The 11,328-nt window shown below is 36.6% G+C and overlaps 1 protein-coding gene across 2 annotated transcripts in view; it reads right to left on the minus strand.

Annotated features, from left to right (window-relative positions):
- Positions 1-11,328, minus strand: part of CPNE8 (copine VIII) — a 247,008-nt gene that overhangs the window by 158,814 nt on the left and 76,866 nt on the right. The window contains exons 6-7 of one of the 2 annotated variants that reach the window (XM_011994097.1): positions 8,703-8,705; positions 6,987-7,063 (exon numbers count right to left, since the gene is read on the minus strand). In XM_011994097.1, coding sequence (XP_011849487.1) covers positions 6,987-7,063; positions 8,703-8,705 — 80 coding nt within the window. The remainder of the gene's footprint in view (positions 1-6,986; positions 7,064-8,702; positions 8,706-11,328) is intronic. The other variant, XM_011994105.1, reaches the window with a different exon arrangement.

The following is an 11,328-nucleotide window of genomic DNA, read 5'->3' on the forward strand; positions in this document are numbered from 1 at the left end:
TGTGGAATTACTAGCTAAACACGTCTCTAAGAAAAATAAAGAAAGATGAAGGAAGGAAGGAAGGAAAGATACTGGCTATTTTTAATAAAAACAGTATTAATAATAGTCACCATTTGAGTGTTTATTAAATTCTCATGTGCTCCGTCACAAATCAATTGTATAAAATATTGATATTATTTGCAATAATACTCTTAAATGAGTATTATTCAGATATTTCAGATGAGGAAGCTGGGTCTCAGGAATTTAATGCACTTTACTCAAATTGCATACCTAATCAACTGTTAGCACCCAGGTCTGACTGCTCCTAAAGTTCATGCACTATCAACTTCATTACTGTGGCTGTTTATTTATCTCTACAGCAAATTCTTATTACAAATGTGACCCACAGACATAAAAAAAATAGTATAGATGTTAAAATGGCCTAATATTGCAATAGCAAGTTAGTAGTACAGATGGGACTAAAAACACCATCTTCTGAGTCCAGCCCACTATTCTTTCCACTAAAGTAAATTTGAGAGTATAACAATATCAATCTAATTAATAAAGATTACTTTGAGCCTCAAAATTTCCCCCAAAGTTGATTACATTTTTACAGGCAAAAAGCTGCATGCTAAAAACAAGGCCTGTTTTATGGTGAGTTTGTATGTTTCCCACTTTTATGACTACCCATTCTCCTATCCCTCTTCCTCCTCTTCCTTCTCACAGACATTTGATCTCTAAATGCAGTTACAGTCAAAACCTAGCTATCAGGATAAGTCCACATTTGAGTCAAATCTTTAAGCCAACCCTGTAAGTCTCTGCCTCAAGTCCCCTTAAACACTATTCTTCTATTTTAGTCTTCTTCCTTATTCTGAAGCTTCCTTTCTGCTCTGTTCCTCTCCCTGCTTTCATCTTGTACTTCAGCACCTATCTGTCTCTGTCCTCGAACTTCAAGTCACAGTTGAGATCCCCACATCCATCAGACAATTACAAGCTGGCCTTTCAATCAGCACTTGCCTCCGAGTCCCTGTCCCTGTCGTCTTCACCTGTTAGGACACTCACGCATCCATCTAGGAACCTTCCCTTAATCCTCCACCGACTACCAACTACCTAGATCACAAAGTGCTTTTGCCAGCCTACAAAAAACATAGCCTTTGCCCTCCTAAACGTCCTTTAGTCAAAACAGCTGCTGGTACCATTACCACTGGTATTACTTCTTCCCATTGTATCCTGCTTCTCCCTGGAGTAAGAATCTAGTTTCTAATTATTACCAGTCCCTGCCTTTTTCCCTGATCCTTTTATATGGAACCAGTCATGCCTGGCTGAGAGTAACAGGAACAAATAGGCCTATTACTTGAGGAACATAATAAATATTTTCCTCCTGGAGGAGAGAATGGCAATCTTTCTTAAACCGGTGCTGATTCTTGCATTTTGGAAGGCTTTGCTGAATACATCACTGAGATCCCTAAAGACAGAAGACATATGACTATTTGACAGTATCACACAGAAAACTGGATACAATCTCACAGCATGAGAAAACACACTGCTGAGTGGATATAATGCTAAATAATGATGAGATGCTCCAAACAGAGGAGCCGATGAGTCATAGGAAGCCCAGTAAATGTTTCAGTCAAATTAAGTAGCACAAGACTTATTTTAGGACGGTTCCAGGAAAAGACCAAAAGTGTAGGATGGAATTCAGATGAGAAACGTGTTTGCCCAAAGCTTAAATCCAACAGAACAGACTACTGAAATTGTAAAAAATCTTGAGCTGCTATTAAAAAGTAAACTAAAATTTATTGAACATCGATTTCAAATTATTTCATCATTATGCATATAAAATATTAAAAATAAAAATGTTTTTTCTCATAATAAAATGAGAAAATCTAATTTTATAAATGACAACCATAACCAAAACACAGAAAGTAAAAAAGCCCGAGGTTAAATTCAAATTCTCATTATTGAATGAGGCAAAAGGCCACATACAAGAAACCATTTTACTTTCGTAATAATCCTAACTTTGCTGTCAAAAGTTTGATTGATATTAAATAATTTCAAATTTTAAGTTGTCTCCTTTAAATCTCCCAATTTTACAGTTATCATAAATGTAAAAAGACTACCTCTGAGGAGATATTACAACACAATCGCAATTAAAAGCTAGGAGAAATTATTCTGAGTATCTTATCAGAAAATAAGTTAGGCCATTTAAAGGAAAGAAAGAAAAACAAACAAACAAGGAAGTATTCTGAATAACTTAGAATATAAATGGGAGACTAATTGGGAAATAAATCTCTAATCTAAAATTAATAAATAAGAGGTACTTGGATAATGCTACTTAAGGCAAATAACATTTGGGACACAAGAAGACTTTTAATTAATGATAAATCAATTGTGTGTTACTTGTGAGTGGACTGTCTGTCTCAGGATATCTGCCTCTGGAGGTGTCCTATGCTGCAATTCAGAAGCCAGTGGCCATCCAGATAGGGAAAAATGATCTAACCTATCCCGAACATGATTGCAAAAATAATGGCTGCAGCACCAGGAGTGTGCACATTCTATTTCTATCCCCAGTCATGAGGAACAGAACATGAAAAACAGTAGAATGTTTAGTGGCTATCCTACAATGTTATCTTTAACCAGACAGTTAAAGATATCTGGCCAGGGCAGGTTCACACAACAAGACAGCAGGAGGCAGTGGAACCTATGAAGAAGAGACGGAAGAGCTACACCTTAAATACCTATTATTTCCCCAGTGTGAATTTCTCCACTATTTCAGTCATGCATCCATAAATTTTACTACTTTTATATATTCGTGTGAAAATATGGAGGCTTCAAAGTTGTGTCTGTCACCAAGCTTCCTGTCACGAGAAGAAAACACTTCCTGACCTTGCGTCATCTCTAATATCTTCCCTGGTTTCATCCTTTTTTCCAAAGCCATTCCCTCTTCCACTGAAATAGCTCAGATCTTCCCATGTTCCCATCTCTTCTCACTATTTGCTTATTAGATTGATTCAGGAAAAAAGTAAAGTACACGGAAGTGCAGGAGTTAGCAAAGATGAATGTGAAATTTAGGAGTCCATGGAGTGCACCAGCTGCTCTAAAAGGCTACTTTGGCATTATTGGCAGATAAAGCTTCCATACTATCAGCATTTTGTTCTTCCTCAACCCAATTGTGCTTTTTCAAACAAAAAGTATGAATGGCTTTGTTTTTCATTTGAGATTGAGGTAAGGGAGTAAAATGCTGTTTGCATGGAAGCTGCATCTTCTCTCAAAGTACCTGAACTTGATACTTAGCCAATAGACCTTGTTCTTCAATCCACATGTTCTTCCTCCAGACACATGCCTCTCTTACAGCTAGAGTTTTTCATTAAAGCCAGGCTTTTCTCATGCAAGAGGAAGGGTGACTACAAAATGTTTTTTCCAGTCCATTGTTCACCTGCGTTTGAACATCTGATCCAGTGATAGCACGTGTCACTAGGTGCCTTAATTAATAAAGCCAAAGTATCTTTCCATTAGCAAACTAATCGTATTCACTTTTACTCTCCCATTTTTAATTAATCTCTCCTATTTCATTTCACCCTCTCATCTCTTCCCTCTATTGGATTATCTGAGGTATCTAATCCAATTCACTCATGTTTAATGAATGTAATTGCAACCATTCTGCAATTCCTAAGGTTTTGTTTCTTTGCTTTTTTCTTTTGTAGCCCATCTCTTTGCTACACTCAAGCTTTACATTTTATTACCCACTTACTACTAAAACTTGCCTAGCTAAGTTTTCTTTAAAAAATTTAAAAATCTTCCCCTGCTCAAACAATAATCTTACCTTTAAACTATTTTCTTAATGTTTATTTGCTTGAGAAGATTCTCCAAGGAGATGAAGGGCTGAATAAAAGTTTAGTTATATAAGCTTAGAAAATCAAATTAATTGTTCCTTTTTCAATAAGAAAGATAGAACCTGAGGACCTTCAATAAAGTTGTCTAAATTTCAGAATATCCTATAGATGAAGTACAGCATGTGGTTACTGTAGATCCATGTTGGATGAACAAGTTTTGAAGTCTTTCCCTCCTTACGCTATATGAAATATGTATATGTTATACTCCTCCCTCAGCAAGACCTAAGAAAAATCTAAAGGGAATCTCATCCTTTCTGATTACATAAAATGATCATGACTCAACCCCCAGCAAATTCTCCCAACATCTGCATAGTCTACCAGTCTACCCTAGGTATCTTCACCTTTTAGCAAGAATTTATTTTTGCTGGTCATACCTAGTGGGAATTATTGAATCAGCTGAACAAGGACCATATATTATGCTATGTTCTATTCACCACATACCCCAAGCAATACATTGTAATAATATCAAATTTTTAATAGGTTCCAAGATTAATATAAATATGATTTTCTACTGGGAAATTTTTTATAACTTAATAATTTAATAGTTTTCTGAAATCAGAATTAGGATTTCCTCATGCTAAAAAAAGATAAAAATTTCTAATAAAATGACTAATTTAAAAATATGTATACCACATAGGCCGAGCACGGTGGCTCACGCCTGTAATCCCAGCAATTTGGAAGGCTGAGGTGGGCGGATCACGAGGTCAGGAGTTCAAGACCAGCCTGACCAATGTCCTGAAACCTGTCTCTACTAAAAATACAAAAAAAAAAAAAAAAAATTGGCAGGGCACCACGTGTGCACCTGTAATCCCAGCTACTCAGGATGCTGAGGCAGAAGAATCACTTGAACCTGGGAGGCAGAGGTTGCAGTGAGCATAGATTGCACCACTGCACTCCAGCCTGGGCGACAGAGGTAGACTCCGTCTCAAAAAAAAAAAAAAAGTATACCACATAGCCAACACGCATAGGAAAAAAATGCTCCACATCACTAGTCATTAGAGAAATACAAATATAAACCACAATGAGATACCATTTCAGAACAGTCAGAGTGGCTATTATTAAAAAGTCTAAAAATAACAGATGCTGGTGAGGTTGCAGAGAAAAAGGAACACTTATATGCTGCTGGTGGAAATGTAAATTAGTTCAGCCATTGTGTAAAGCAATTCAGTGATTTCTCAAACAACTTAAAACAGAATTACCATTTGACCCAGCAATCCCATTATTGGGTACATAGCCAAAGGAATATAAATCGTTCTACCATAAAGACATTCATGTTTACTTTCACTGCAGCACTATTCACAATAGCAAAGACATGGAATCAACCTAAATGCTCACCAATGGTGGACTGGATAAATAAAACGTGGTAAATATACAACATGGAATATTAGACAGACATAAAAACGTCTGAGATCTTATCCTTTGTAGCAACAGTAATAGAACTAGAGGTCATTATCCTAAGCAAATTGACACAGGAACAAAAAATCAAATACCACATGTTCTCACTTATAAGTGTGAGATAAACACTGAGTAGTCATGGACACAAAAAAGGAAACAGCAGACACTCGAGCCTACTTGAGGGTGGAAGAAGGGAGGAAAGTGAGGACTGAAAAACTACCTATGGGGTAATATGCTTATTACCTGAGTGATGAAATAATCTGTATGCCAAAGCCCTGTGATGTGCAGTTTATCTACATAACAAACATGCACAAGTACCTCTGAACCTAAAATAAAAGAATAAAAAGTGTACTCATTCATAAAAATCTCTATTCTGTCACTTGGAAATGAAAATTCTGTATTTTAATTGCTTTTGTTTTCTCTTGAATAATGTTAAGCATCTTTAAGGTGGTATTGCATATATTATTGATTCTTTTTACAGCAAAAAACAAAAGGTAGATTTAGTGATCTTAGGAATCCTTGTGAGCATAAGTCATTGGACTAGGAAATGCAATTAGAATTATATGCACTCAATAAAATATTTGCATTTGCCTTACAGATTGCTTACTACTTACTAAAGTGAGCATAAATATATTTTTGTAATAAGCTTCCAAGTCCTATAATTACGTGAAAATAAATTACACACAAAAAGAACTTAAAATGGAAATTGATATATGAAAGTTTTCAAACTGACATTTGGTAATAATTTTCTAAGAAAATCAAATTAAATTTCAAAGAATTTATAGAATTCTTATTAGTCTAATAATTTCTTTCATAGCAATGAACACACTAAATAAAAAGTTTAATTTTGTATAAGAAATGTAAGAATAATGCTTCACCATTTCAAGTATTTGTTTTATGTCAGAAATAAACAGATTCATGGAGTATTGACATATTTATTTTTTAAGTTTGAGATTCTTAAAAGATTGATGAAGATAAAGACTTCAAAATTCCCTAAAGTTTTTGACATTGTGGTTAGCTCTGCAAATGTACTATTCCTTCTAGATCTTCTGAATTTTATGAACAGTTAAGTCAATCCAAATAATCAGGATTAGGGAGAGGAAAGAAGGAGGAAAGGAGAATAAAGCCATGAAAAATTTCTAAAATTTGCTCCCTGCCTTATTTGGCACTGGAGAAAATAGAATAAACTCATGCAATTGACCTGAAAACTAAACATGATCCTAGTAATTGAAGGTGAAGACGGAGTATACCATTCTTAGTGATTACCTTCTCTCAGTATAAACCTACTTACAGCTTTCTCTACAAGCCACTTCCATAGTAAAAATTATTATTAAAATTTCAGTAACCAAAAGTGCATTTATGAAATACATGGCATTAACAACAGTTTATTACATGTAGTTACTAACCCAAAAGAGTAAAATCTCTTTTTCAAGAAGTACTAAATCTAACAATTAACAGTAAAACCAAAAGAAAAAATAACACACTTCCTTATTTAAATTTGCTCATTTCATCTTGTGAAAATTTTTTAGCATAGCATATGACAGGTGACATAGAAATTATTCTTTAAAAATATGTCAAAACTATTTGTTAAAAGAAAAAACTCAAACAAGATTTTAAAACCCACTTTTGCTCCACAACCATGCATTCACCAATTCCAAACTGACAAAATAGAAACTGTTAAGAGTTGGCATTTCATTGTCTGAATTTAAAAATACTTACACTATTGGTTTTTCCAGGCGACTTCCCTGTGACCCAACGATCTCTCCCAGTGTACAAAACACTTGTCCCAGAAAGTCCTGAAATAGATAAAAAGATTAAAACTCATAAGTTTTCAAACTATCTTTACAGTATATGTTTTGTACATCACACATCTGCATTGTTTTCATTGCTGAAATATTGACATTTCTAATTCCAATAACAGGTAAAATAAGCTCAATATGCATTAATTTTACCATGTGACTTTCACATGTTTGCACAGCATTTTGTGCTTTTAATCACAGAGCAGTTATTCTGAGTTCACAGGCATTGCGTTTGTTTTCTTTTTATGTTTTAAGCTAACATAAAAAATAGACAAAAGTTGGAGGTTTTGCATGCACAATTGGCTTAACTTCGGATGCCTCTGAAATTGCTGGAATTGTTGGCTGAGGAGACAAAATGAGAACGCACACAGCAGAGGGGGCTAATCTCAGTAACACTTAGAGAAAGGTCTTGTGATGCAGTAGCCTCAACTAGGGTCCACATCCAACCTGCCAGGTGTCTATTCTAGTACTATCGCTTACTAGCTGTGATCGTAGGCACTTAATTAAGCTCTGCAGTTTGTTCTCTATAATGTATTAGTACCTCCTCACAAAATCGTTCTGATGGTTCAATTAGTTATTGGATGAGTCAATACTAGCATATTGTAAGTGCCTAAAAATGGGTTAAGTAAAATACACTATAAAGCTCATTGACATACAACTGTATGATTCTTATTTTCAAGACTCAGAATAACCCTGAAAATGAGAGGTCTGATACTAACATTGCATTTCACATATAAAGAAACTAAGTCCTTAGTTCACACTGCATGCCCATATCAAAACATCTTGTGTACCTCATAAATATATATGCCTACTAGGTACTCACAAAAATTTTTAAATTAATTTAATTTAATTTAATTTTTAAAAAAGAAACTAAAAATCTAGAAAGTTGATTTTCTATAAATGGCAGAGCCAGGACGCACTCTGATGTTCTGATTCCAGATTGATATGCCACATAAGAATTTAAATACCATAAGTACAATGCAAACTCATATATCTATAAAATAAGGGCACCAACACCATGGATATGTAGGTCAAGAAAATGTGAAGTTGTTCCACGGAAAGACACGTGCCTTCTAGCCTGTATATGATTCAAAGAATTGCCCTGTTCTAAAACAAGGTGGGAGATTTCTCTAAATTGTTTGTGTAGTGAACAGGACCAAGAAAATCCCTAAGAAGGATGGACAGAGAGAGGATTAATGGCAAACAAAATGTGTTCAGTATACGAAATAAACAAATCTATTTAGTTTAGTAGTTTTACAGAGAAATGACTGTTCTCAGATGAAAGAAAAAAAGCCAACTCATGGTGAGGAACTAGTATTGGCCCCATTTCTCAGATAAGGGAACTGAGGCACAGAGAAAGTAAATTGCCCAGAGCTACAATTCGGACCCAAGTCTAAACCCAAGGCTTACTACTCACCTAATCACTATGCCAAGCCATGCTGCCTCTCCGCCTCTAGTCTTACGAAAGGAATGAGATCTAGTCCCAGAAAAGCTTACCAAGCCACAAAAGTAAAAACTACGTTCTTCAGTGTTGGGGGTGGGGAAAGTGGGGGTGAGAAGTGCTCTAATTAAAAAGAGAAGGAAAAGACCTCTGTAGACTAGGATAGTCAAGGGAACATTTTTCCAAAGGAATTACTTTCTTGAGAGCCAGTAAGGAATCAGATCAGATCTTGCTTGGAAAGAAGATAATTGGACATTCTAGATTTAGAGAACAGATCAGAGTTACAGGCTAGAGAATAATGAGAAAAGAGAAGGACTCAAGTAAAAGGCAGAAATGGAGATGAAGAGCCAAGCCCAGAGAGGGCCCTCATGACCAGACACAAAAGTTGTTTTAGGGTCATCAGAAGCAACCATAAGCCTTTCACCAATTCAGGTACACCATTAGAGCAGTGCATTCAGAAGACTACTCAAGTGCCTATTTGCAGAGTGATTTCGGGAATGAGGGAAAAAACTAGAAGCCAGATCAATTAGAAGGCTATGGTAGTTAATAAGAAGAAAAGTGTTAAGGCCCCAAACAGTACTGCATAGAAAAATGACAGGATTTGGTGAAAACCGTATTTGCACATGAGACAAAAAATAACCGCACATCTGATACTTGGATACTGCCAGCATGGCTATACCTTCATTAAACTGCAAATCACTTTAAACTTGCTTTCAAATACATAAAGAGAACTTAAGATAAAGCTTTCCCATATTTAAATTAAACACCTTTCATAATGGCACTTCTTTATGAATGTCAAAACAGATCTTACAAATGTTTATGGAACTTTAATAAACCTAAATTTCTTTAAGTCTCATGACAGCTGAACTGAAAACTGAAGATCTGAAATGTATCATTGCTCTTCTGAGTCAGCAGCAAAAAAACACACAAGGGGAATTCCAGAATTCTTTTCTAAGGATAGTTATGCTAATGGGCACCTGCAAATACTACATATTAAATGGACTTTGCCAACGGAGTAGCGAGTCCCAGTAAAAGCCATCTGTGCTGAAATTACTCAAGAGAATAAAACATAAATATTAAGCAGGATCATATTAACATGGAGACATACTAACAAATACAAGAGAAAACATGAACATCATCCTGGCTGAACAAAGTCAACAAAATGTGCACCAAAAAGCTATGACGTGAATATGTGTATTTCTGTGTCAAAGGCCACAAACACACTGGTGTCAACCAGCTCTGGCCAGTCCTAGTTAATTGGCCAGAACTACACTAGACTGGTTTGATAAACCCCTGAATTAAAAACACCTGAGTGTTAGGTAATGAGGACGATTTCATACCTACAAGAACCATAGGAAAGTGTATGTGGCTTGACATACACTATGGCATACACCACCGAACTCTACAGAAAAAAAACCCAAGGAGAAAACTAAGTCAGAAGTCCTTTCCTTTTCCAGCTCCACCAGCGCAGGGGAATGCAATCACCAATTAGCTAAACTGGGACTGCTGAAGAATCAATACAGGCCCATAATGGCGGACGTGAAAAGCACAGGCATCAGTCGAGAAGGAAAACAGTACTGTGGCGGTAAGCTGGACATACAGCCATACAGTATTGCCTTTCCCAGGCCTTTCTCTTAAAGGTGAAGCTGGGAAGTGTAAGGCTATAGATGACCTCGGCCTGTTGCTCTTCCAAATTCAGGTTAAGTGTAATGTACATACGACTTGAATGGAGGCCTCTACAGGTACTGAACATTTTGCCCCCACATATTTATGGCACTCTCAGCTAATTTTTCTATTTTTAGTAGAGATAGGGTTTCACCATGTTGGCCAGGATGGTCTCGAACTCCTGGGCTAAGGTGATCCACCTGCCTCAGCCTCCCAAAGAGCTGGGATTACAGGTATGAGCCACTGCACCAGGGCTTGATTCAATATTTTAGTAGAAACAATTTCTCACATTTTAATATAATAAAAAAAACAAGCATTTGTCTTTTTAATGGATAAATCCATCTACAAACCAAAATGCTAAATCCAACCTCCAAGAGATAATACAAAGTTCTAAACTTAAATTACAAATACTATTTCTAAAATTATACCTTATCCCTGAATTTATTCATTTCTTTTTCCCCCAGCACAACTGTTGATTTTAAAGATATTTTTGGCTACGCCAGGAGCAGTGACTCACGCCTGTAATCCCAGCACTTTGGGAGGCCGAGGCAAGCAGATCACTTGAGGTCAGAGGATCAAGACCAGTCGGGCCAACACGGTGAAACCCCGTCTCTACTAAAAATACAAAAATTAGCTGGGTGTGGTGGTGTGTGCCTGTAGTCCCAACTACTTGGGAGGCTTATGCAGGAGAATCGCTTGATCCCGGAGGTAGAGGTAACAGTGAGCCGAGATTGTGCCACTGTACTCTCCAGCCTGGGCAACTGAGCGAGACCTTATCTCAAAAAAAAAAAAAAAAAAGAAAAGAAAAGAAATCTTTGGCTTTCTTAACAGTCAGATGAAGGCAGTTAAATAAGACACTGGAAGAAAGTTAAGTTTTCAACAAGTAGATGACCAGTGACTGAAATTAACCTTTTTTTTCTTTTTTTGAGACGGAGTCTTGCTCTGTTGCCCAGGCTGGAGTGCAGTGGCGCCATCTCAGCTCACTGCAAGCTTCGCCTCCCGGGTTTACGCCATTCTCCTGCTTCAGCCGCCCGAGTAGCTGGGACTACAGGCGCCCGCCACCATGCCCGGCTAATTTTTTTGTATTTTTAGTAGAGACGGGGTTTCACCGTGTTAGCCAGGATGGTCTTGATCTCCTGACCTCATGATCTGCCCG

This window comes from Mandrillus leucophaeus, unplaced genomic scaffold (assembly GCF_000951045.1).
Source record: "Mandrillus leucophaeus isolate KB7577 unplaced genomic scaffold, Mleu.le_1.0 Scaffold1117, whole genome shotgun sequence".
NCBI lineage: Eukaryota > Metazoa > Chordata > Mammalia > Primates > Cercopithecidae > Mandrillus > Mandrillus leucophaeus.